At 48.8% G+C, this 27,548-nt stretch overlaps 1 protein-coding gene across 1 annotated transcript in view; it reads left to right on the forward strand.

Annotated features, from left to right (window-relative positions):
* Window positions 1-14,911, forward strand: part of NBAS (NBAS subunit of NRZ tethering complex) — a 343,098-nt gene extending 328,187 nt beyond the window's left edge. The window contains exons 51-52 of the mRNA XM_079111365.1: window positions 6,919-7,047; window positions 14,511-14,911. Coding sequence (XP_078967491.1) covers window positions 6,919-7,047; window positions 14,511-14,786 — 405 coding nt within the window. The 3' untranslated portion in view covers window positions 14,787-14,911. The remainder of the gene's footprint in view (window positions 1-6,918; window positions 7,048-14,510) is intronic.
* The last annotated feature ends 12,637 nt before the right edge of the window (window positions 14,912-27,548 follow it).

Here is a 27,548-nt window from a genome sequence, read left to right on the forward strand (position 1 = left end):
AGCCATTGTTCCTACATTTGTGATGTGTGCATTGTGTTGTATAAGCTTTGTCAGTTTTTTCTTGTGCATAGTACTTTCTTCAAGAATGGCTTATAGAAGCTAGCATCTGAATTTATTGGTGGTTGAGAGGTAAAATTGTTAGAATCTCTGCCATTGCCTAGAAGAGTTTGTTTTTTAATATTTTTATTGGTTTGATTTTACTGTTAATTTTTCTGAGGCAAAGAATATAAGCTAGCTGATGAAGTGACTACTGAATCTTTGACCTTGACATCATCCACTGGCCAGGTAATGAAAGCTCAGTAGCAGTTTGTACACTATCTGTTAGCCACCTGGGAATAGGTAACAGGTATGCCTGTTACCATAGCAGTAGTAAATCTTGTTCACATGACTTTTAAATCTTAGGGAAACCTTCTAAGAAATCAAAGGAAAAGTTTGTTTTTCTTTTTATTGAGTAATGTGTCACAAGTTGTACTTTTTTTTTTTTTTTTAACCAAAAAATAAGACTTAGTGGTTAAATGAAAAGTTAAATACCTGTGATGATTCAGTCCCTGATCTGCTCGTACAGCCAGGTTGAGGCACTTGGATAAATAGAATAATACATTATTTTTAGTGCTACCGACTAATCTCAGAGTCTCTGGTCAGTGATTCCTAAGTGCTTTTTGGAGGTCACAGTGGAGGCACAGCACCTAGAGCATGTGTCACCGGAACCCTCCTCTCACTGCTTCACAGAAAGGGCTTTCCCTGCTCTCCACAGAACTGGGCACATCACACAAGAAGAGCAGAAGGCGGCCTAGTGATGCATCACGCTGCCCTATCCTGTTCAGACAGGGCCCCTGCACCACCTGCGACCTTCCCCGCATCTTTGTTTTCTGGTCTCAGAAAATCTCAGAGGGACTCTAGTTCTGACACTGCCATGGTGTCTTCAGCCTGTAAGGAGACTGAACTGAGGCCACCCGTGCCCTGCTTCACACAGCACGCACGATTCGGGAACCCTTGACTTTGTTGGGGTGGGAGAGGGAGTAGACTCAAACCCGCCTCAGTAGATTCTTATGACTTCTCTGCTCTAGTGGAGTAAAATGAAAGGATTCATTATTAAAGGAGTTCTGTTGCCTCGGTGGCGTTTCTTCATTTTTTCTTGTGCTGCCTCAGTTTCTTTCTCTTAATTGATTCCATTTATAGATTATTTTCTCTTCATGTGCCATGATCATGGGAATCTTGCCGGTGCATGTACTGTTCTTTTCAATGGCTCATTGTGCTCACATATGACTTAAAAATGTTCCTAAGGAAGGAGCACCACTATTACAAAGTGGAACTCTCTTGTTTATTCACCACAGCTGGACGTTGTTTGGCTTAATTTCAGAGTCCCACAATACTATGGTAATAAAAAATTCATAGCTCATTTTTAAAAATCATAACCCTGGTTAATGAAATGTGTGTGTCCAGTTGTTTGCTACAGGGCACTAAAGTGGACTCACCCTTTTTCTTCATTCCCATTTTCCACCCCATAAAAAGCTCCCATACTTATAGATTTTTCCTCCATGACTCTTCAGAATGCCCTTCTGTGGTTCCCTGCTGTATGGCAGTGATGGTCTCCTGACGGATAATACCACCAGCAAGATATGATCACTGTTTCTTGCAGGTCACATTTGTCCCACGATCTTGCAAGTTATGGGTCTTTCTTCTCAGCTTGTATCCATGGCAATGTATGAGGCATTAAGAGTAGAGGATGTATAGAATAAGAAATTGGCATAAAACAGGTTCTTGGCATTTGCAGATCTAAAATTCCAAGTTCCAGCTATTTGTGACTGCCCTGGAGGTCCATGGTTTCACTGAGGCACAGCATGAATCAGAGTCCCAGAAGCGACAGGACTGTTGCGTGGGAGTAAGTCACCCAGCTAATGAGCAAACCCAGCTAACCCCCAGCTTCAGAATCTCAAATGTGATTGTTCTCCCGCTTGGTTGAGCCACTTTTGATAATGCCAGGAGCTTGATTTTTAGAATCTGATGACATTCAAGTTATTTAACCTTTCTATACTGTGCTTGCCTCAGCTGATTAGTGGGGTAACATAGCGCCTACCTCAGGATTTGAGGAAAAAACTTAATGAGATGATGCTTAGGTAGAGTTGAGCTTAGAGCAGCTGCATTCCCAGGTGGAGATCACAGATGAAGAACCTTCAATTATCAAGAACACAAGCAACAACAGGTGTTGGCGAGGATGTGGGGAAAAAGGTACACTCATACATTGCTGGTGGGGTTGCAAATTAGTGCAGCCACTCTGGAAAGCAGTGTGGAGATTCCTCAGAAAGCTTGGAATGGAACCACCATTTGACCCAGCTATCCCACTGCTTGGCCTATACCCAAAGGACTTAAAATCAGCATACTACAGAGATACAGCCACATCAATGTTCATAGCTGCTCAATTCACTATAGCCAGATTGTGGAACCAACCTAGATGTCCTTCAATTGATGAATGGATAAAGAAACTGTGGCGCATATATATATATATATATATATATATATATATATATATATACACACAATGGAATATTACTCAGCCATAAAGAATGATAAAATTATGGCATTTGCAGGCAAATGGATGAAATTGGAGAATATCATGCTAAGTGCGATAAGCCAATCTCAAAAAACTAAAGGACGAATGATCTCGCTGATAAGCGGATGATGACATATAATGGGGGGTGGGAGGGGTTAGCGTTAGGGTTAGGTTTAGGGTTAGGGTTAAGGAGGGGGGGCAAGAATGGAGGAAGGAAGGACTGTATAGAGGGAAAAGAGGGATGGGGAGAAGGAAAAAAGATTAACAGAATGAATCAAACAACATTCCCCTATGTAAATTTATGATTACACAAATGGTATGCCTTGACTTCATGTACAAACAGAGAAACAACATGTATCCCATTTGTTTACAATAAAAAAAGAACCTTCAGCAGCCTAGTGGTCAAACTCCAATTGCAGCGTAATCTGAGAGGCTCTGGAGGACAGGAAACTAAGGCCTCTGGAGTTCCCAACTGGCCCAGATACAATCACCAGTGTGGGGGCCCAGTGGGCTGAGACCAGGCCTGCAGAACAAGCAGGACCAGGGGCTGCTGTGGTGGAACACAGGACTTGTGGAGAGTGAGTACTGCAAGTGGCCCTGCGACCCCAGGCCATGACTCCCTCTGGGCCTGCGCTCCTTGTACCTCATGCTCCCATTGCTGGCTCGGCGTCTGGCTGTGCAGTACTTTTTGATTCTAGATACCCTGAGGCCAACAGGAGGGCTGTGTGAGGTCAGAAGGAGCACTGGTAGATCAGTCTTTCTTCTCTGATCACCATCAGGCCACAGGGACCTGTCCCAGTACATCACACTAGACCAAAGTCTGTGGGGAGAAGAAATGTCCAGGATTGTGAACTGACTTGGAGCCAGGCCCACCTAATCATCTTCATTCAAGCCTCTCTCTCTGTGTTGTTCTGTGTCACGATGGTCTAACAGCTTGGAGCTGTAAAGCTGTTGAATTGGGTGTCTTGTGGGTCTCTTAGCTGCTTTGGCCTTTCTTTCAATTCCCAAAATCCCTTTATAAATCTCAATAAATGCCCCATTTGCAATGCCCTGAAAATACACAACATACATAGTATAAAATTTAGCTCTTAAAGACAGTAAGTATTTGGCCAGTACTTTTATTTAATAGATCAAACATCCTTGGTGGCTCATATAAACTGAGTTCCTCCCCTCAGATGTCCTTGCCTGACTATGTGCTATCCATGCATTATGCCTGTGTAGAGGAGCATACAGGTTATTTCATAGAGTTTGTCCTGAAAGCTAAGGTCAGTCAAGTGTTATACTTAGTATAAACAGCATAACTTGCCGAGAAACCCTTGTCTCCCGTTGCTGATAACTTATTGAGTAAGCAAATGTGAGTGTGAAGAGAGGGAATCACATAAAAGTGTTTTTAGGTATGTAAGTGCCAAGCAAGTTTGGCATACTGAGAAAGAAAAATATTCTTGCCAACACCTGGCCGTTGCTCCATCCAATATGGTAGCCACTGGTGCACATTTGAGTATTGAAATTAAAACTTAAGTAAAAACACGGTGCCTTATGTGCACTAGCCGCATCTCTGATTGTGGCTCACAGCTTGTGGCTCCAGTGTTGGGTGGTGCAGGAATGCCGCTGAAACCTGAGTAGGGGACGAGGTCACAGGAAGCACGTGGGACGTGGAAGCCAGGCCAAGCACGTTCGGGAGTTCATGCTTCATCCACTCCGATGTTTTCCGCATTCCCAGATGAAAAACTCAGCATTTCTCTTTGGCCTGTATGCTTGGCGAGACTCCCGTGTGTGGCGTGTTCTATGAAGCACGCCCAGTGCTTTTATGAATTAGAATCTAATGCTTGAAGTATCCATTTTACAAACTGCTACGCTGCTGTACTGATCATTGTCACACCAGTTTTTGGAACACAGCCTTCCACTCGGAAATGTGAAGGTCTTACCGATTTCTAGGCGAGACCTGCTGCGTAAAGCCAAAAAAAGGAAGACCTACAGTGTGTGGAATTCCAGTGGAGAACTTTATTCTAACTGTTAAATGCAGCTTCTTTGTGTCCTTCTTATTTATCTTCACTCTATTATAATAAAGGAATTTTAAAATATGTATTTGAATTTTTCTTCTCTGATCTGCTACTGTTTGAGTAGCACAGGGAAGATCAGTCCCACAGAGGGTGGTGATCCTCCATTCTTTTCCTGAAACAGCCATGCTTTAGTATAATGGGGCTGTGTTCATTGTCTAGTCTTTGGTCCAAGAGTTCTGTTTTTATATTACAGCTACAGCCAGAGCACTAAAGGTGGCAGCTCAGCAGGACAACGCAGCTTGCAGTTTTTAAAAAAATTGTTTCTACTTCTGTTATATACATTATGCTTTTTTTATTTCTGTTGTAAAGGATTATCATTTGTTACATTATTTAAAATCCTGTTCTTATATTTGTTGATTGACTGTTTATCTTCTTCTGTGAAGTGTCTGTTCAGTTCTGTAGCCCAATTATTGATTGGGGTATTTGTGTTTTTTTGGTGCTAAGTTTTTTGAGTTCCTTATATATATTGGAGATTAATGCTTTATCCAAGGTGCATGTGGTAAAGATTTTCTCCCAATGTATAGTCTCTGTCTTCACATTATTGTTTCTTTTGCTGAAAGAAACTTTTTAGTTTTAATCCATCCCATTTATGATTCTTGATTTAACTTCTTGCACTTTAGGGGTCTTGTTAAGGAAGTCAGATCCTAGCAATTAGAGAAATGCAAATCAAAACAACTCTAAGATTTTATCTCACTCCAATCAGAATGGCAGTTATCAAGAATACAAGCAACAATAAATGTTGGTGAGGATATGGGGGAAAAGGTACACTATACATTGCTAGTGGGAATGCAAATTGGTGTAACCATTATGGAAAGCAGCATGGAGATTCCTCAGAAAACTTGGAATGGAACCACTATTTGACCCAGCTATTCCACTACTTGGTTTATACTCAAAGGACTTAAAATCAGCATACGACAATGACACAGCCACATCAATGTTTATAGCAGCTCAACTCACAATAGCTGAACTATGGATCCAAACTAGGTGCCCTTCAACAGATGAATGGATAAAGAAACTGTGGTATACATACACACTGGAATATTACTCAGCCATAAAGAAGAATGAAATTATGGCATTTGCTGGTAAATGGATGGAATTGGAGAATATCATGCTAAGCAAAGTAAGCCAAATCCCAAAACCCAAGGGCCAAATGTGTTGGTTAGTTGCTGATGAAAGGTGAGGAGTTTCCAGTAGTGTTCACTGGCCCCTTCTGAAATCTCAAAACTCATTTCCTCTGGCAGCCTGAGCCACCTCTGAAGCAGCTTCTTGACTTAAAGATAGAGGTACTGAAGTCGAGTCTTGGAATTCCTTCTTCAGTCTCCTGTTATCATGATTAAAGGAGCTAATATGCAGATGCTAATTCACAATAAGGAGGCAGGGCACTGGGGAAGAAAAGTTACTCTAGATTAGGTAGAAGGGAGGGAAGGGAAGGGAAGGGAAGGGGTACAGGGTAGGAAGGATCGTAGAGTGAAACAGACGTTATTACCTCAGGTACATATATGACGGCATGACTGATGTGATCCTATAATGTGTATAATCAGAAAAATGAGAAATTATACTCCATTTATGTATGATTTATCAAAATGCATTCTACTATCATGTACAACTAATTAGCACAAATTTAAAAATAAAATCCTGTTCTCTGATGACAGGTTCAGCCAGTATAAGAAGCAGCTGAGAATCTGGTTCAGGCACTCCCGCGTAGAGCCACAGTGTCATATTCTGTGCCACGGACAGTTTTCATGGATGATCTTAGTTATGCTAACGATTCCCTTCACCTGGACATTAGAATTAGAAACGACTTAAAATATTTGCTGATAACCTTCGTGTCCGAGGATGGCAACTAGACATGGCGAACAGGACACTGGTCTCCTCTCTCTCACACGCACCACCCAGTGCAAAGTGGATGTACATGTCCCCGTTCTCCCTGTGAGGAAACTGAAGCTGAGTCTAGGAGAAGGGGATCTAGCGCTGGATCCATGCGGCGATGCCAGCAGCCATTAGAAGCTATGTCGTCCTGTGCTTTCTTCAGAAAATTTTATAGTTTAAAAAACAAAAAAAGCTACGTTGTAGACAAAGGACAGCGTGGAAGGGTGTTCACAATTCACATGAAGCAAGTGCCGTGGCACCAAGTCCTGTGTTCAGTGTGGTCCTGTGTGTGCTGTGCATGTTCTCCCTCCCTGGTCCCCGCCTCCCCTCCCCGTCTGTCTCCCTCTCTCATAGCAGAAGGGTGCAGAGATGCATCCAGAGTAGCATAGGGCAAGGAAATGATCAGTGAACCGTGCTCACCTGGTCCTGTGCTTCCAGGGTGTGAAGGAGCTGAGCCTGCTTCTGCTGCATCAGTCCCTCCTCCTCCCGTCTCTGAAACTTCTCCTCGAGAGCCAAGATGAGAACCTGCGCGCCTTGGCCCTGGAACAGATCTCCGCTGTCAGCACGGTAGGCTCGGTTGAATTTACTTTTTTTCTTTGTTTCATAGAAATGAATTAGCACTTCATTCTCATAAACAATAACCATGATTAATTTAAAGTTACTTTACTGTATTCTCACACCGTGAGAGCTGTGTTTATTCTATCCACGTCCACATGTATTCTATCCAGTCTGTACGTATTTGTTTTACAAACATTTACTAAGTCCTCCTGTGAACCAGACTCTGGGTGCTGAGAATACAAATACAAGGAAGAAAGCAGTTTTTATAGAGAAGTGGTGTGTTAATCTCATGGACCAGCAGACCTTTCTTGCCACTTAGAATTTGGGGGTAGGATACTTCTAACATCCGACAGATGTTCTATCCCTGGGTATATGTGTTGGTTAGTTGCTGATGAAAGGTGAGGAGTTTCCAGTAGTGTTCACTGGCCCCTTCTGAAATCTCAAAACTCATGTCCTCTGGCAGCCTGAGCCACCTCTGAAGCAGCTTCTTGACTTAATAGATAGAGGTACTGAAGTCGAGTCTTGGAATTCCTTCTTCAGTCTCCTGTTATCATGATTAAAGAAGCTTCTTTTCCTTTTTAAAATTTACGCTATACAATTAGATGGTTCAGGGTTGTGTTTTAACAAGCTGTGTTGTTTCTGAAACCCTTTTTTACAGAGATCATTCTTCCATTTGAATTATGTGTGTGTACACATAAACATTTAAACACACATAACTTTATATGCATGTATGTATATATGATACATAACATATGCATGTTATATCTTTTAAGTATAAAAATACATACATTTTTTTAAACAAAAATGTGCCAGGATATCCTCTGAAGACCAGAGAGGGAAGGAGAAAGCTAGATCAGAGGTATATGCTTGCTACAGAAGACAATAAAGATTAATGAAAAGATACCACTGACATAAAAATTTATGAATGACAAAGAATACAGAAAGTTATGTAAATGGTTATAAAAAGTAGAATATAATTGTATTTGGAAACATTCATTATGAAAAAAATGAGAAAATACCATTGCCTTTAGTCACTTAGCTGTATTGTCTCCCTCCCTCTAACGTAGAGTCAGCAGAGATTTGGGAATGCCTTCGTTATCTCTGATAACAGTCCTGACTGGAGGAAGGAATTAGGGATGTCTGTCGTAGCCCCCTTTGCCTATCTATACAGAAGTTTGGAAATACATATGAAATGGAGAATTACCGTGAGTTTTTCATAGCCTGTTCATTCTTGTAAACCCAAGAAATCAAGAAGCAGAGCAAGCTGAAGGAAATCAGGCTGCCTGTGTCCGGAGCCTTTCCCTCCCCACCAGCAGCGCCGCCGGTCTCCTGGGCACTCGCTCGGCCTCTTGGAGAGCAGACAGTGCTGGACCCTACTTTGCCTTCCATCCTCTCCCTGTGGAGCTCCCCTGATGGACTTGGATTCCGTAGGCCAGTGCATCCATTTTCATTGTAAAGGTTCCTTGTCTGAAATTCATTTGATCTGAACTAAAACTGGAGCAGGATCCCAAACTGCTGGCTAACCATCTACTTGCACAGCTCCTCCCACACACACAGTGACTATCAAAATTAAAAACCAAATCGCCTCCTGAGCACTTGAGCAGTTTTTAAATGGCACTGTAGACCTCACATACTTTGATCTGGATTTATATGCTGCTTGGCCGGTGCTGAGACTTGTGGTTTTGAAACCGATCTGAAAACTGTGGCCATAGATTGCCTGGAGTTGTCATGATAGCACAGAACCTGTGTACCCTTGGGGCACAAAAGCCAAAGTCACAGGTATACACCACTGAAATATATCACTTCCTGCCATTGGGACCCTTACTTCTAGGAATTCTATAATGAGACGTAACTGTGATTTCTCTGCACTAAGTTGAGTGTTCATGATACGCTAGCCCCTCTGTGCCCCTAAAACGTGTTTCACAAAAAAGCTGAGCATCTTCAGGCCTTTTAAATCCTCCAGAGAGCTAAGCTTTTGCAGTGTTTTCCATTTTTAAAGTATCTTTCATCTTTTAATTTGAAGATGATTTTAAATTCACATTCTATGGTGATAGCTACTGCAGTGAGGTCTCCTAACATGCCTTGTCCGTGGTAAAGTCTAGTGTATGATTGATATGATATCATGATCAGGATGTTGATGCCGATACTCCGTCAACCTTCTCTGGATTCACCAGTGGTTTCCCGGGTGGATCCATGTGTGCACCAGTGCAGTCGAGATTCAGAACAGTTTTCACAAGGACGCCTCAGGCTGTCCTTCATAACCTCAGCCACCTTCACCTGCCCTGCCTCCCAGGCAGCCCTAGGAGCTACTGATCTGTTCTTTATCTCTGTAATTTTGTCATTTCAAGAATGCTATATAAATGAAATATGAAATTACTATAATTTATCATTGTTCTCCCAACACCATTCAAGGGTCATGTTACACTTATCTAAGAGAAGAGTTTCTGCAGGCATTTTTACAGGACTCCTGGCTAGCTATTTTTAAATCATCTTTGGTTTTGTACTGAAAAATATAAGAACTTTTGTTTTCTTTTTTAGTTTTTATTTTACTATACACTGTGTCCATTAGTAGGGGACTGGAGTTCACCAATAACTTTAGTTTCCCCCTTACTGGCTGTTGATGGTAGCTCCTGTTGACATTAAAAGAAAAATCTGGCAGAGGGACTCCTCTGATAGCAATTGGCCCAGTACAGTGCGCGGGTCCAAGTGGACAAACTCCTCCTCTTGTTCACTGATGGTGTGTGTTATTTCGCTGTTCATCAGATGCCGACAGCTTTATAGGTGTTTGCAGTTAAAGGAGATGCTTAAGTGCCGATACCAGAGGTTACACTGGCTTTTCCTCCAGTAGCAGGACTCGTTTCTTCCTCTAAGTTTTTCTGAAATTGAAAACCTTTGGTGTTGAGCACATAACCTTTTCCAGATGGCCAGTGGCTTCTTTCCTGGGCCAGAAATGCAGGGTCCTTCTTAGGGATGACCTTGTCAGTGAATAGTTAACACCCTGTGTGGTACCAACTGCCGGATTCCTTCACCAGTCTCAGCGAAACTGAGAGCTCACCTTCAAGATGTTGTTCTCTCCGTGCTGGGTGCCCCTGCTGGAGTGTCCGAATCTCACCTCTTAGAATAGCTTCTGTTCAGGTGGAAGTCTCTCAACTCATTCCATCAAAGTAAGCACCTCCATTTTTGTAATAGTTTTGTGTATGGAAAGTGTTTCCATTTCATAATTCCAGGTGTGTGATGATTTCTGCTTTTCTCTGCCACCTGCTCTTTGGGCTGCTCAATGTCTGCCCCCACCCCATGTCCAAGGGACTTTCCTGGACTCCCGCCATGCCTAGTCAGAGTGCTTCATGGAGTCAGAAAGGGGGTGGTCACAGCACGACCTCGGCACCTCGTGGAGGGCTCTCACTGAGGCTAGTGGTCTCTGCGTCTTTCCAGTTCCGTGGCTTTGCCCGGCCTCACAGCAGACACGTTCCTATCTTAGCGATCCTGTTCACTTCAGCTCGTAGGAACCTGTAAGAAGGTGTGGTCCTGGCTTCACAGGTGAGAACCCCGAGACCGAGAGGTCACGAAGCTAGTGAGCCAGAGCTGAAGTCCAAGCCCCAGCCCTAGCGTTCAGGGTCATTCTCAGTTGTACGCTTCTTCTACTGAACTGGGAAGGCTGTGTTATGTTAGAAAAGGAATCTAGAATCCAGGCATCGCTAGAGAAATGGGACTGTGGAAAGCACCATGGAGCGTGCAATGTAGTGCTGAAGACGAGCGCAGTGGCCAGTGCCTCGCCCAGGGGGCCTCCTTCATAACTCACCCCCCAACCCAGGCTCTGCCAAGCACTGCTGGTGGGGATGGCGGCTGCCACCTCCTTGGAGTTCCGTGCCATTTGGGGTAGAGCTCATTGCACTTGAGCATGTTGACCTTAGTCCTGTCCTGGGGAGGAGCTCAGAATTAGCCAGGCCCTTCCTCCAGAGGCAGACCTTCATGTGTTTCATGAATGTGATTCCTGTGACCTTAGATCTTGCTGTGAAGGCATCAAGGACCTGCCAGTATTATTTACGATGAAGCCAGTGTCTAGGTTGGGGGCGAACCTTAAAGATGACCAAAAGCATGTATAGACAGACACATAACTCCAAGAAACCTTTTCTTTGTACCCACCCCGCCCCCTTATCCCAGTTTCCAGCCAGCGTCTCCCTGATGGGAGTCTGTTCCTCACTGGAGTGTCCCCTTGGGGCTGCCTCCTCCAGCCCAGCTCTGGCTTGCACACTTTTTCTGCCTTGGTGTACTGTGACAGCAGGGAGATTGGGTTGGGGTCTTGACGACCTTTCTTGACATCTGCTTAGTCATTTGGTGGCACCCCTAGTGTCAGCTGGATTTCTCTACGTGTATCCCCACCAAGCTAGGCATAAGTGATCCAGGTGACACAAAGAACCAGGCGGGTTCTTTTCTCTGGGTTTTGCAGGTGCCTGTTGGTGTCACACTTACCTCTTTCACTATCACTATTCTTGGAAAAGCTATGCAAGTCTGTCATTGAACAGGAACATACTACAACCCATCACTTTCACCCACCATCATCCTCACCTCTGCTTAATCTTCTCAAAAAAGGAAGCTCTGCAGCAGCATCTCACAGAGGTCTTGTGGGTCCTTCCAGCCACAGGCAGCTGGCACACTCCTTAGGTTAAGCATTTCAACCATAAACAGCACTAGTGGTTTGTTGGCCTCCTTGATGTGCACAGGTGCATGCCTGGTTCTGTGTGGAGTGAGGAATTAGTAGGGCATTTGTAAAAATGAAATTTAATATCATCCTCCCTATGCTTAAAGGCCTTTCTCTTGGGGGACTGTCATGTGAAACAACACAGTGCACAAGGTAGCAAGGAGGTGGACACACACAGGGAACTGCTAAACCAGAGCTACCAAGTGCAGTGTCAATCTGTGGTCACAGAGGTCATCAGGTTGGTCCAAAGATTCTTCCCTTCTCGTGGTTAGAACATAGGTCAGGTGATGTGTCCTGAGTGGCTTCAGAAGAGGTATGCTCTTAAACGACCTTCCAGGAGTGGGACTGACGGTGTGCTCAGAACAGAATCTGGATATCAGTCAAGTAAACACAGAAGATTAGTCATAGGCACTTTTCTTATTCCGAGTGTACATTTGTTTTATGCTTTTATTTTTCTGCCATTGTAGTTGATATTTTTAATAACTTTTATTAAGTAATAGTATATGTGAAAATAAGACAAATATTCTTCCCTAAAGTAAACAGTGAAATAATAATAAATTATCTTCTTTAAAGTAATTGAAATGAGGCCCTGCATGCATTGTGCTACTGGGATTTCAGCTTACCTCATTACTGTAATTACTCTTAGCTTGATGTAGATCCATAAAATCAAAGATTTTAATTCAGAGAAGGTTCACTACCTATTGTTGAGAGAGGAATTAAACAGATAACATTTTAATGGCTTGGAAGACAGTAGTGCTTTGTGCTTTAATAGATTTCTTTCCCAAGATCTGCGAAGTTTCATTTATTCTTAAAAGCTAATTGCTGACACTCACGCAAACACCCATCTCTGACAGAGATGGTGAGCGTTTCCCCGTCTTGTGATTTTACAAGTCCTTCTCCCTTCAGAAAAGCCATCGCTCCTGGTTCCTTGGCCTGTAATGACTCGAGCTATTTACTGAGCTTCAGCTCTGCTCCAGGCATCGTGCTAGACACTTGAAAGTGCCTCTTATTTCCGAGCCTTACCATCAGTCTCTTTTCTCGTGTGGAGACTGGACCCAGAGAGATTGTCCTTAGCAAGGTCACACAGCAGTCCAGCAGAAGAACCTGAACCAAAAGTCTGTCTTCTGGCACTACCAGACTGTCTCTCACTCTAATTCAGGGTTTATCTGATCAGGGGAATTAAATCAGCTAATCCTTCTGGACTTGTCTCATACTGAAACTTCAAAAAGGAGTCCAAAAATGACCGGCTGTGTTGTCTCCCTCCAGCCCTTAAAGCACCAGTTAATCCAAGGCTGAGGACGGGTGGTTTTCCACAGATCATATACCAAAGCCAACTCCCGAGTAGTTGAAGAGTTAAGCACTTAACAGTGAGAATACACATATGGATATTTATGTGTAAATATACGTACATATCTGAAATGTATATTTCAGTTCCTTTGAGGAATTACAACTTGTGCTTTAAAGCAACAAAACAACTCATAGAGCAATAGATTCCTCTCTGATAATATAAAAATGTGGAACTCCTACAAATAAATGTAACCAAGACAGAATTGTTCTCAACAGACTAGGACATTTGTTACAACTAAAACCAGGAGCTGGGCCAGGAGAAAATGTCCCCATGACAGTGGCCTTGGAGCTGTGGGCTGGCTCGGAACGTCCCCCAGGTTGTAGAGAAGACACTGCATGGTGGGCCCAACTTGTTCCCTTACTTCTCTTGGAACAGGTAGGCACAGTCGGCTGCCCACCCCCAGCCTTCTCCTCCTGCTGCAGGCACACAGGACGAGCCCGTTGTCTATGTTCTATAACACTGTTGGCCTGCACGTGAGTTAATCGGTTTTGAAATGCCACATCTTTTTTGAGGTTCCTACCATCAAAATTAATTACAGCACACAGAAACATTAAGAAGAGCCTATCATGCTTCTGTTTTGTGACACTAGCAATAAATGACAATTCCTGATATGGGTAAAAAACTTCATTTCTTACAAAAATAAGGACAATAATATAAAACAGAAAAATATAAACTAATTATTAAAGGTATGGCAGACCATGTGTAGACTAAGAGATAAGACCAGGGAGAGAGCTAGTGTGGCCAAAGAGCCTCTGAACATTCACCTAAAATGGAGGTTGATCAGCGCTTCCAGAGCAAGAATTGTCTCCAACCCCCTGTTGGTTACTGTTCACATCACTGGAGTCACAAGATGGATTCTTAATGTGTAGAGAAAAGACTTTCGTATAATTGTTTTCATGTAATTCTATACTCAAGAAGGAAATTGGGGTGAACAAGTGGAGACCCAGAGGAAAGTACAAATGAAGTGGTCAGCGAGGGTGTCGGGAGCACAGGTCTGGCCCAGGTTCAGTGGCACTTCCTGATTACCCTGTTGAGGGACGTTCTTATACCTAAATGTCCTCACATGTAAACTGAGAAGTGCCGGCTCCAAGGGCTGACCCGGGAGGACTCGAGTGGTTTGTGCGATGTCTAGCGCAGCTCCTGGCACTTGGTGTATGGTGACTGCAGCCAAGAGTGAAGCAGGGTTCTGGGTGGGTGGCAGTGTCTCCTTAAGTTGAAAGGAAACCATGCCATCGCCCTGCGCCTGTGACCTCAGAGGTGTCCGTGTCCTCCGCGAGCTTCTTGGAGCAGGTGCTATGACCCGGACAAAGGTGCGCATAACCACGGAGGCACAAGGACGGCAGAGCGGCCCCGCAGAGCCAGCGTGGCTCGCAGGACAGAGGTTCCGCCCACCCCTCTCACGTTCTGCTGTCTTCTTTCTTGAAGGTGACTGTCTCCAGCTGTGACCAGGAACTTCTTTCCCTGCTCCTGGATGCCGGACTGTTGGTGAAGTGTGTCTGTACTCCCTTCTATCCGCGCCTCATTGGCCACCTCTTGGGCAGCCTCCAGCAAGGGCGCTGGGATGCCGAGGAGCAGGCCAAACTCCTGTGGAAAGCCGGTTACCAGGCTGAAGCGGGCTCCCTCCTGCTGGCCACCAGGGGGACTCATCGGGCCCTGAGAACTTTCAGCACAGCCCTGGGTGCCGGGCAGCACTGGGTGTGACTCGCCTTCACTGACCCTGCTCTGGGGCAGGGAGCATCAGAGCGGAGCGCTGTTCCCAGGTCAGCAGCAGCTGACCGTCTCAGTGGTTCCAACAAATTGCAAATAAAGCTGTATATGAATGGTGACCAACCTGCCACTTTTAAACTTTGTTCCTTTCTTCTGCTAAGTGATCAGCATCCCTTCCTATTGACTACCGCTTTTTTCCTGCTTTGTTTTTGGGTTTGTGATTTTAAACTGCCTTCTCTGGGTAAAATACTGTTAGCAAGGTATCTGCAACTGCCGTTCAGAAAGTTGACTGGAGGTCGTGGGTTGCATGAGAAAGGAGCGGCCAGGGGTGGGGTCAGGCGCCGTTACCTCCCGCCCTGACCCAAAGAGAAAGTTTAGAGGAATCCTAGTTTAGACTAGGAAGGTGAGCTGGTATTATATAAGATAATTCTTGGTCATGAGGAATAGTTTCAAATAAGTTTAAGTAGTATGGAAAAGGCCCCCTGCTCAGTTTCCATATCGTGCAGTTGAAGCCAGCAGGCTGGATGAAATGGGGCTCCAGGGCTCTGGGGGCTCCGGGACTCTGGGGGCTCCGGGGCTCTGGGGGCTCTGGGACTCTGGGGGCTCTGGGACTCTGGGAACTCTGGGGGCTCTGGGGTTCTGGGGGCTCCGGGACTCTGGGAATTCCGGGGGCTCTAGGGCTCGGGGGCTCTGGGGACTCTGGGAACTCCGGGGGCTCTGGGGGCTCTGGGACTCTGGGAACTCCGGGGGCTCTGGGGGCTCCGGGACTCTGGGGGCTCCGGGACTCTGGGAACTCCGGGGGCTCTAGGGCTCGGGGACTCTGGGAACTCTGGGGGCTCTGGGGGCTCTGGGACTCTGGGGGCTCCGGGGCTCTGGGGGGCCCCAGGACTCTGGGAACTCCGGGGGCTGTAGGGCTCGGGGGGTGCTCCAGGACTCTGGGGGCTCCGGGACTCTGGGGGCTCTGGGACTCTGGGAACTCCGGGGGCTCGGGGGCTCTGGGGACCCTGGGAACTCCGGGGGCTCTAGGGCTCTGGGGACTCTGGGAACTCCGGGGGCTCTGGGGCTCCAGGACTCTGGGAACTCCGGGGGCTCTGGGACTCTGGGGGCTCCAGGACTCTGGGAACTCCAGGGGCTCTAGGGCTCAGGGGCTCTGGGGACTCTGGGAACTCCGGGGGCTCTAGGGCTCGGGGGCTCTGGGGGCTCTGGGACTCTGGGAACTCCGGGGGCTCTGGGACTCTGGAGGCTCCGGGGCTCTGGGGGCTCCGGGACTCTGGGGGCTCTGGGGACTCTGGGAACTCCGGGGGCTCTGGGGGCTCTGGGGGCTCCGGGACTCTGGGGGCTCCGGGGGCTCTAGGGCTCGGGGGCTCTGGGGACTCTGGGAACTCCGGGGGCTCTGGGGACTCTGGGGGCTCTAGGGACTCTGGGAACTCCGGGGGCTCTGGGGCTCTGGGGGCTCCGGGACTCTGGGAACTCCGGGGGCTCTAGGGCTCGGGGGCTCTGGGGACTCTGGGAACTCCGGGGGCTCTAGGGCTCCGGGGCTCTGGGGACTCTGGGAACTCCGGGGGCTCTAGGGCTCGGGGGCTCTGGGGACTCTGGGAACTCCAGGGGCTCTAGAGCTCGGGGGCTCTGGGGACTCTGGAACTCCGGGGGCTCTAGGGCTCGGGGGCTCTGGGGACTCTGGAACTCCGGGGGCTCTAGGGCTCGGGGGCTCTGGGGACTCTGGGAACTCCGGGGGCTCTGGGGCTCGGGGGCTCTGGGGACTCTGGCAACTCCGGGGGCTCTAGGGCTCGGGGACTCTGGGGACTCTGGGAACTCCGGGGGCTCTGGGGCTCGGGGGCTCTGGGGACTCTGGGAACTCCGGGGGCTCTAGGGCTCGGGGACTCTGGGGACTCTGGGAACTCCGGGGGCTCTAGGGCTCGGGGGCTCTGGGGACTCTGGGAACTCCGGGGGCTCTGGGGCTCGGGGGCTCTGGGGACTCTGGGAACTCCGGGGGCTCGGGGGCTCTGGGGACTCTGAGAACTCCGGGGGCTCTGGGGCTCGGGGGCTCTGGGGACTCTGGGAACTCCGGGGGCTCTAGGGCTCGGGGCTCTGCCGGGCGGCGTATCAGGGCAGCCCGTCTCCATCTCACCCCACACGCTCCCACCACTGCCGGACACACCTGTCCAGCTTCACCCTCTGAGAATAATGTCGCTTTGCCTGACACCTACATCACATGGACGTCCCCTCATCTCTTTTCTAGATGTAGTTGCAGAGTCCTCTGACAAAGACTTGGCCACCTTTGAAGGAGAACGCACAAGGGCTGACGTGCCCCCTCTGGCTGCTAGTCTAGCCCAGGATTGAGTTCCTTGTTTAAACTTGGCACCTGGAGTTTGGGAATGCCTCACTGTATAAACCTCTGAACTGCTTCAGAGGAGAGGGGACAGCATATTTGTCCAGCTTGGTAACATCTGTCCACACAGAGCCATGAGTCCAAAAAAGTCACCTGAAGCACACTTACTGGTGACAGGCTTTGTCCAGCCCCACAGCTGACGGCCATTATTTCAGGTGAGTGAAAACATGGAGTCTCTTACAGTGAAACCTGTTCTAGCGATCTGTTAAGACCTCCGCGGTACCAAAGGCCTTAGAAATCACTCAGTGCAACGCACTATCGACTAATAAACTGGGGTCCAAAGGGCTGAAGTGACTTGCACAGGGGCAACAGGGAGCAGAGGTCTCTACATCACCAGCTACCTGCTCCGTAGTTCGTAGGAGGAAGGGATTCCCTCATAGAAGCTGTGACCTGCGTCCTTTCCTTTCAGAAGCAAATTTACAATGTTTAGATGGTTTCTATGGGGAGAAAAAAGAAAAAAGGAGAAATTCCCTCAAGATTCATACCAACCGCATAAACACCCAGAACACTGAGTTTGTCTTTATGTTGGTATTTAGAATATCAACCGTGATGAGGAAGCAAGATGATACCTTAAAAATGCTCCTACAAGTCATCCCAGATCTTTCTCTTGGAAAACAAAGCAGAGCAAGAAAGGGCTGTACTGTCGCTCGCTCACCCTCGGGTTCTGCAGTTTGACTTCCTGGGAGACAGACCCAGGAGTAGGGAGCGAGCCTTGGGTACCAGATGACCTAGGTGTGAACAGTGTGCCAGCAAGCCACATAACTGACAAATAAGGCTCATCCACAACTAGGGCTGATAATGCCTTAGTATATTTACTAATAATAATTCTTTTTTTTTTTTTTTTTTTTGCTTAAGGTCACAAAGCTAGTAAGTTAATGGGACCACAATGGTTCAGAAGCTAGCCCTTGGCCACAGTGCTGTGATAACTTCAGTTATCATAAAGCATCTGGGTCCCTCTGCTGAAAAACTGGATGAATTTTTGGAGGACATTTGAATGACACCTTGTGCTATTTTCCACCCCTCCTATCTTTTCAAGAATTGATAATAATACTGGGGCAGAGGGAGCCGTGAAATGCCCTTTGGCTCTTCCCAACTGCCTGCCAGTGTCCCGGCCTTCCCAAAGGTCAGGCACACCTATCTTCTCCCTGTTCAAGAGTCACAGCACCGGGGGACTGGAGTTGTGACTCAGTGGTAGAGCGCTTGCCTGGCATTGTTAGGCCCTGGGTTCGATACCCAGCCCCACATACACACATAAATAAAAGATCCACTGACAACTAATATACATATATATGAAACTGTGGCACTGAAATGCCCAGACACCCCCATGTCTCACAGACTGTCACAGGGCCTCCATTCGGACCTGCCCTGGTGGACCCGAGTACCCAGAAGGTATGTGTGAGGTGACCACTGTGATCATTCTTTGTAGACAGTCCAGTGGCATCGTGGCATCACTTATCAAAATAAGGACAGGTCCAAGATTTCTAAAGTTTTGACAGCCACTTTGAAGGTCTTCTCTACCGGTCGTGATTATGATTCCAATGACTTATTTAGATCCCCCCAGGGAGAATTTATGACCACAAGGCCTGAGTCCCTGAGACCCTTGTCCCTGCCCCCACCCCATCAGTGACAACAGAACCTCTGGGGTGGGCCCCGAGGGATGCCAGGTGGCCTTGCATCATTGGCCACATCTCTGCCCACTTGACCATTCGTTGGGGAAACAGGACATGAAAGGACCCACACTTGGTCCCTTTCTCCCTGCCAATCCCACCTGGGAAGGTAACAGGGAAGGAGGAGGCTGGAGTCCTTGGCTCTGGAGGTGATCTGCCACCTCCAGCCAGTGTTCTTTCCCTGACCTCAGAGGTGAAAGGGTGGTGGAGCTGGCTTTGAAAAGAAGGGACCTAATTTTTAAAAGTCCTGTTACTTATGTAACCTGCAGCTAAATTTAGATCCTGCGTGAGGTCGTTGCCTGCATCCGTAGCTGGGCTTCCCGAACGGTAGCAGCCCTGGGATGCCAGGTGTGTAACGTTTCCCCCTTGCTTTGAAAACTGGATCTTTTCAGAAAGAAAACTCATTATGATAAATGTAGCAGGAGAGCATGCAAATGCAAGCTCTCCCTACTCTTCGGAGAGACCTGCATTTTTCTCTAGTTAACTGTAAACTCGGCGCTCCACACTCTCTTTAGCTCCTACAGCTGGGGATTCAGTATCTCTTAATAACACCAGGCTCATTATAAACTGGAGATGGTTTATACAGTGTGAAAATAGGAAGATAGACTTAGGAGCGTTCCAGAACTTGAAAGGAAGAAAAGGAGGCTTCCTGTTTGAGTGCCGTATCATTTTTCTCTCCACCAGCAGTGAGAGATTTGAGAAGGAAGGCTGGTTTCCCATCGTTCCGAAGAACGCAGAGCTCTCAGGTTTGAGACAGACATCGCCGGCCTGAGAGCTCACGGCAACACCAGGAATCGTGTTCATCGGGCGATTGTGAGCAAAGTGAAAGACAAATGCCGCTGTCCGACTGCTGGAGCATGAGGGTTTCTCTCCCCCGGTAGCTGTCAGAGCTCTGGAAAGCTGCCTGCAGGCTCCAGATGCGACGTCAGAAACCGGAGCCTCCGTGATCAGGTGGAGAGGGAAGCAGGAGGGCGTGTGATTCAGAGAACCCAGGCAGGTCCTGAAGCCCGGCTACTCTGATGCTTAACTAGGGAAGGGGCAGGGGCAGACTGGAACTTCCGTTCTGCCAGCCGTAACCCTTAGCCTGCTGACAGGGTGGCGTGCCTCGGAGCAGTGCCGTTAAGGGAAGGCACTGGGCTGGAGTCAGGCGTGTGGGTTTGAGACCAGCCTGGCTAACATGTGACCTTGGGCAGCTTGCTTCCTGGCTTTCTAACTGTTGCCTGCCACACTGCCTCAAATGGGTGGGAGAGCTTCCTCCTGTGCCAGAGAGACAAGAAGGTGAGGACACGTAGGATCAGGGGCAGCTTGAGGAGAGGGAAGCTGGAAATGGGTGGGTTAACCTTGACCTTGACAATCCTACAGGGTGGGCAAGGAATAGACTCTAAGATCCTAAAGTGACATCCTAATCTCCCCAGCCCCCACACACTTTTTTTTTTTCTTTTCTGTGATCCTGGGGATTAAACCCATGTTTCTGCACATGGCAGGCAAGCGCTGTGACACTGAGCTATATCTCGGGCCCCCGGTGTCCCTTTGTGCGCTGCTTGTCTTGCCTCAGCACCTGTTATACCTGAGCTGGCAGAGGTCAGAGTTCTGTCTGTCCAGGAGTAAGCCACTCCGTTGGCAGACCAGGAGACTTAGCAGACATTAGACATCCCCATGCAGGAGAAGAGCTGCCATGGCTGAGCTGGATGGACCTCTTCTGCCACTTCGAGGTCCCCCTTCCTTTGGCAGAGCTACAGTTGAATGGCCCAGGTTGTGGCGTGGACGTGGCCCTGCTACTGGAACGGAAGTGCCCCAGGACCTCAGCCAGTGTCTCCCCTAGGAAGGGGTGAACTCTTGTGAATACACAAAGTCATCCTCCATAGCATGAGCCTGAGGATGCTCGCACCTGGCTTACCTCCTTGCCCACCTTAGTCCTACTATTTACAGTTTACCTCTGCCCGGAGACGAGCAAAGATGTCTTCCCGCCATTTAGTTAACTCACTCGTAGCTCATTTATTATCACTCCTTTGCTTTAACCAGAGGACATTTTGCTCTCTGCTGGAACTAACAACAAAAATAACATAAGGTACAACATGCCTAAAATCTGTGTGTGTGAAAGTCTCCTACGTTAATTGTTGTCATCAGTCACTAGCAAGAAAACCAACTTGGGGTTATTAACTTGCCAAGGTCTCCCAGGAGGGAGACAGAATTTGAATTCATGCCAATCTGATTCCAAAGCCCAGCTTTTGCACTGCCGACTGTATGCTCCTGGGAATTCCTGCTTCTTGTGTCCTGCTATGCACTTTGAAAAGGGGATTGACCACAGCCAGAGGTCACAACCAGCACAGGTAACCCAAAATGTATCCAAGATGTGTTAGACAAAAGGAAAGTTCACTGAGTCATTTCTTGTTAACTTTGTATTAAGGAGGAAGCTTGACCATTCCTACCAGGAGAAAGGGATGTTCCCATTTGGGAAAAAGCCCTCTGCGTTCAGTGACCTCACACAGTTGGTAAGTGTGTGTCGGTTTAGTCTTTCCAAACTCTCCTTGGAGAGGAAATGGGAAGATATTCAACAGCTGAGGATTCCCTTTGTGAGGAAGAAGGAAAGCGGAACTTGTGGGTTCAAGGGACAGTACAGGGCCACCTGGTCCAGCCTCACACCGCCTCTGGTGAGGTTTCTTGCTCAGTGACTCTGGTAGGTCCTCTGGCCTCACCAAGGTTCCTTCACAAAGCAGCTTGGTTCCAGATGGCAGCTTTAGTTGCTTCTGAGTTCCATTCTTCTGTGAACTGTGACATGTCTCCTCCCAGCCACGCGGTCCCCCGTCACCTGCATGCTGCATTGCACGTCCATTGCAGGAAGTCTGGCTCGGCACCCCTGAGCCCTGCTTCTCGCTCCTCACTTGCCACCCACACAGAGCTGGACAGGTCCTCTGCCTGAATGCTCCTTCAGGCTGCCCTCTTCTGTGCTGCAAACTGAGGCCCCGTCTTCATCTGGACCCCACACATTCCTACATGGTCTCACCACCAGTCCAGGGCCCCTCCTTGCGGCCTTGTCAGCACCCCCCAACCAGCAACTTAAAAACCTGTGAAGGGCTCTCCAGGGTCTACAAGAAAAACCCCTAAGCGGGACTGTTAATGCCTTCTACATCACATTTGGGTTGGTGGCTACTTTTTATGTAACTTGCAAAACCTTTACAATAACCTTATTGTAGATTATCTTACTGGCATTTTCTAGAGCCTCATGGGGCTCACAAAGGTCAAGCAGTATCCCAGTCACGCAGCCAGGAGTCAGCAGAACTCCTGAACCTTGTGGTTTCCTACATTGTCCTGCTCTATCTCCATGTTTCAAGCAGTGCATGTATGTGTGTGTGATAAAAATGCAGAACAACATTTAACACCTTCAGCATTTCTAAGTGTACGGTTCGGTAGTTTTAAGTCCATCCACGTGGTTGTGCAACCAATCTTCAGACCATTCTCATGTTGTAAAACTAGAACTTCATACCCACTAAGCAGTTTCCCATTTCTGCCTACTCAGCCCCGGGCAACACCACCTGACTGCCCTGTTGGCTGCTCTAGACCCCCGTATAAGTGGTTCGTGCAGTGTCTGTCTGGGTACATAATGTCCCTGAGGCTATAGCATGTGTCATCCTTTCTTTTAAGGCCAAGCATCGTTCCATCACATACGCACTAGAGCGCCACTTTTGAGCAGTGGCCAGCATCAGCACCTTGTGGGTTACGATCTTCAGCTATTCCAGAAGGCAGTCTTGAATGGCAAGCTCTGCAAAGGGAAGCGTTCTGGCTCTGCCTAGCATGTGCCCTGGCGAAGCCATGAGTCAAGCCACGAAGAGAGCCGAGCCGGCGAACTCACAGGCCCCTCGCAGAGGGCCCACCTTGAATGGAGCTCCTGGGAACACAAGCCTGTGGTCTGGTGGCATCCTCAGCTGACTGCAGGGTGATGGCTGCTCACACCCTGGGCTTGAAGACTCACTTAAAAAGGAGGGCTCTCGTCTGCAGGCGCACTCCAAGCCGGGGGCAAAAGGAAGGACCTAGAGCGGAGTGGGGCAGTGTGGTGGGCCGAAAGCCAGCAACGCAGACTGGCCGGGCACTGGCTGGCAGACCGGGGTCTTCCCTGTCCTCGTGAGCCCAGCGAGCAGGCCATTGGTTTGGGTGTTTCTTTCACTAAGTGAGGGGATTTCTCTTGCTAATGTGCTTGGAAACAAAGTTAAAGATTGCAGGTTGAATTTTATCCAAGATGTTTTCAACATGGGAAATCTTATTAATTTCTTATTTGACTCATTGGGATTAATTAATAACTCTCCTAACGTTACTCTTGGCATTTCTTGCATAGTCTCAAATCCTTGCATTTCTCAAATAAGGTTTAGACTAGAGTGAATCGTGTGTTCACTACACCACTGAATGCAACCACCTTCTTCTATGTAACAGTTTTACATTTTTCCATAGTAGGTGAGGTTGGCTTGTTCACACACTTGGTCTCTATCAAACTGAGATTTTGCACTGACTAAATCAAGCTTTATAACTTGAAAAGCACTTTCCAATACTTTAAATTAGCTTCTCTAATATGAGTAGTATGACTATTTCCTGAATCTGGAAAGTCTGAAAGAACTCATTCAAAACCACTGGACCCTCTCTTGTGGAGTGAATTCGATGATGCTTTCATTGTTCTTTTGGTGATTGGACTATTCAGATTTTCTCCTTCTTCACTCTGTTATGGAAGTCAGTATTTTATTCCAAAAAAAAATCTCTTATTTTTTGACATTGAAAACAAATGAAACTTTGCAAAGGTATTCATCTTTATGTTTTAGCCTCTGTATCTTTGGTGGTGTAGTTTATCATTTCAACTTTGAGCATTGGAACATTCCTTTTGATTAGACAAAGCAAGTTTAGTCACTGACTTTTTGACAGTTGCAAAGTCACTTTTGATTTCTTGAAAGCTTTGATTTGTCACAGACCCATTCTCAGTTGTTTCTAACGCCCAGTTTCAGGTTTTGAAAAAGCGATTGATTATTGGCCTCTAGCGTGTGGTGTGACCCTGCCGTCTCTGAGAGCACCCGCTCACGTGGCCGACGGCGAGGGGAGGACCCTCACCTACAGCCCTCAGTTTGCCACGTGAGAGAGGTTAGTGAGATTCTGCCAGGTCCTGGGATAAGGTGCTGAATTCTCAGGAGGCAGAACTGAGTCATTCAGTAACACCTTCCTTGATATGGCCCATCCTCAAAAGTCTGTGACAGGGCGACAGTACCCTTTCCTGGTTGGGGTCATGAGTGTGGCTTTCCCTCCTTTGTGATTCTTTGGTTATGATCGTGAGCACCTGGACTGGCTAGGGGTCAGCCCCTGTGCTCTCATGGAAAGAACCACCACTGTGCTCTGCTCTCCGGCACCTCCTCATTGGACCTTACACCAACCCTTGCGGTGGATGTTGTTAGTTCTCAATTTTCAGACGAGGAGGCTGCAGCACAGAGGTTGTTACCAGCCTGCAAGTGTCAGAGTTCCCTGAACCTCGGTTTGACCCTGGTTCTCAGAGGCTCTGCTTCTCCAGCATTCCACGCTGGTCAGTGTCTGCCACAGGGTGTGTTTAGGGAGGGAGAAAGGCGCCCATGCCTACCCACAGACCCAAATCCTCACGTCGGACGGAGCCCCTTCCAAGTCTCTCCTGGAGGGAGGAGGCCTCAGAGTCTGAGAAGCAGAGGGATGGAGGGTCCCCTGAGAGGAGGACATGGTGATGACCATAATACCAAGGTGGTATCAGCAGGTGGGAGGCAGGAGAAAGGTGGATGCCACGGGCCGATGCCCACCATGGAAGGACCACAGAGGGGTGAGTCTTGACTCCCACAACCAACCACAGAAGAACAGGGTGCAGCAGCGTTTGCGGACACTGGATCAAGGGGCCCAGAAGCCTGCACGCATCTCTCCTATGGTTTACCAACCGGCTCTGCTGGGCCTGCAGTCTAGGAGGCAGGCTCTGCCATCAGAAGAAGCAGGAGAGGAGTCAGGGACTGGGCTTGGCAGCTGGTCAGAATCTCCTTAAGACAGCGACAGCGGAGGCCCAGAGCAGGGGAATGGCAGGCTTGGACAGCACCAGCAATTTCCCCCAGGTCTGATGTTTGCTGCCTGGTGTAGGAGAGAGCAGACGGGGCCGTCTCAGCCCTGCCATTTACTAGCGGTGTCTGCTGGCATTAAGAGACCTCTCACCTCACGACCTTTCTCAATTTTAGACTTGCTGGAAGGGAGAGAAAAGCACCCTGAAGCCTTGGCCTTGTCATTCCTTCCAGGAACACCGTGGGGTTGCCATGGCAACGCCCCGCTCTCCCTGGCCCATGCCTGTTAGCACAGGGCTAGCTGTGGGTGAGCTGGGAGCCGAGGGTTTCCGGAAGGGGCAACTGCGGCTTACTTCAGGGCTGCTGTTTGGGTGGAGGCCTTGACTGGGTCACCCCAGGTTATTGGGATCAGTGCTGTTCTCAGGGCACAGGGCACAGGGCAGGGGCCATGAGGTCAGACAGGCCCCAGCTTCCTGGGGGCACTGTCCTCAATCACTGGGCCGGCCGAGCGCGTAGAGCTCAGGACTCACTGGGAGTAGGGTTATTCATGTTCTTGAAACACACTCGCCAGTTTATGAGGCACATTCTTAACCTCGGACTCTACTCTCAAAACAACGATCCTCGTCTTAGAGGGCCCAGAGGAGGGGAGGCCAAGTGACTGTCCCCTAGTACGCAGCAGGCTGAGGGTGCTGCAGAGGGCTCTGTGCCAGCAGTGCCAGGGTTGGGCCTGGGCGTGAGGATTCTCCTCTGGAGAGTTGAGGACGAGGCTCCTCCTGAGTGTGCTGTAGTTCTGCCCTCCACTCAGTGGGTGGGTGACATGAAGGACGCAGAGTCATCAGGTGGCTGGCTCCTGGGACACACCCTGGCTCACACTCACCCTCAGTCCTGGATTGGTGGCTGTGGGAGAGGTGGATGGGAGTGGGGCGCAGCTGTGCCGCAGAGGGAGTGGCGGGGGGCTTGCTCCTAATGCTCTCGGTGAGCCGCTGTCCCCCTGCGTTGGCATGCATGGGGTTCGCGTGGTTTAACAAACCCATGAAATTACGTGCAGAATTACTCAGTGGGCATGAAGAGGGCGCCGCAGCTTTCTCTGCAGCCAGTCAACTCTGCCTCACTGAGCAGAACACCTGACGAGAACAACTTAGAGGAGGAAGCGTGGGGGCCGTGGCTTCAGCGGTCTCAGTCCACAGAGGGCTGACTTCACTGCTGGGTCCTCGTGAGGCAGGACGTCACAGTGGGAGGGGCTGGCGGAGGAGGGCTGCGGCCTTCACGCCGCCAGGAAGCAGAGAGGGGAAAGGGCCACGCGGACTATGCATCCTTCCCGTGACCTCCACTCCTGCCACGTCCCACCGGCCAACAGCTACCACCCAGTTAGTGCATCAGACTCGGGTGGACCGATGCGGTCACAGCTCCCACGTTCCTGCTTGAACACAGGGACAGTGGGGGACACTCGACAGCCAACCCACGGATTCTCAAAGACCGAAAGGCTGAGCAGCACTGAGTAGGCACCTCCGGGGGGCGATAACAGTGTTGGATTCAAGACCCGGAGGCAGAAGCTACATTCACCAGTTTGAACCTAGCACCCGTCGAAGGCAGCGCAGCGCTGGCGGACTCAACTCGGTCGCTTGGACAGGCTCGCCTTTGCTGAGCTCTGACTGTCACAGCCCCCCAGGCTCACGTGGACACCTGCCCCTCCAGGTGGTGGTCTTGGGAGGCAGGGCCTCTCAAGGTCAGCAGGGCAGGGCCTCAGGAGCAGGATTAGGGCCCTTGTAAGAAGAGGCCTGAGGGAGCTGTTCTGCCCTTGGCACCTGAGGGCACAGCAGGAACGCGTCCTCTGTGAGAAACGCATCTTCGCCAGACACCCGACCTCCGGGGCCTTGGACTTGGACGTCCCAGCCTCCAGACCTCTGAGCAATCAGTTATGTTGCTCTTAGTCACCCAGCCTCAGTATTTTATTGTAGCAGCCTGAATGGACAAAGACGGCTTTCCACACACACAGATTAGCAGAGGAAAAGAGGCACAAACTTTGGGAAGCCAGCCTGCATCTCTGGGCGGTGGCTGTCACCTGCCCTGGTGGAAAAGGCCCATCTCCCCACCTGCTTTAGGACGGGCCCCACAGAGCTACTGTTCCTGGTGGCAGCCTAAACAATGACCTGTTCTCAGCCTCCCCGCCTCCCGTGGCGCGGCCTCCTCCTCCCTAGGCTGGCGCGGTTCAAGGAAACAAAAGGGCTCAGAAGGCAACATTTTGGGGGCAGGAAATTGTTGCTTTTTATGCCTGTCAAGCATCTAGTGAGATGCGGAATAAAACCCACCGCTGTGAAAGAGACTGTGAAATAAAAGGAGCTTTTATTACCCGGCTCTGCCTCATTCGAGATGCCTGCCTTTCCATTGTGAACCCAGAGCGTCTGTGTGTCCTGGCCCGAGAGCAGAGCTCTGTGGGGATGCTCCTCACGCCACCGGCGAGACCAGCCATCAGGGAAGGGGACACACTTTTTCAACAGGCAGTGGTACACACGTGGGCAATGACTTCTGCAGGAAGAGGGAGGTTTACTCTCTCAAGAAATATTGCGTGTTAAAGGCAGCGTCCCCAACACAGTTGGAAGATGGCGGCTCTGCTTTTCATAGCCTCTACTGGATGCCATCTATCCCCAAAGTCTACGGAGGG

Source organism: Sciurus vulgaris, assembly GCF_902686455.1.
Source record: "Sciurus vulgaris genome assembly, chromosome: 14".
NCBI classification, from domain to species: Eukaryota; Metazoa; Chordata; class Mammalia; order Rodentia; family Sciuridae; genus Sciurus; species Sciurus vulgaris.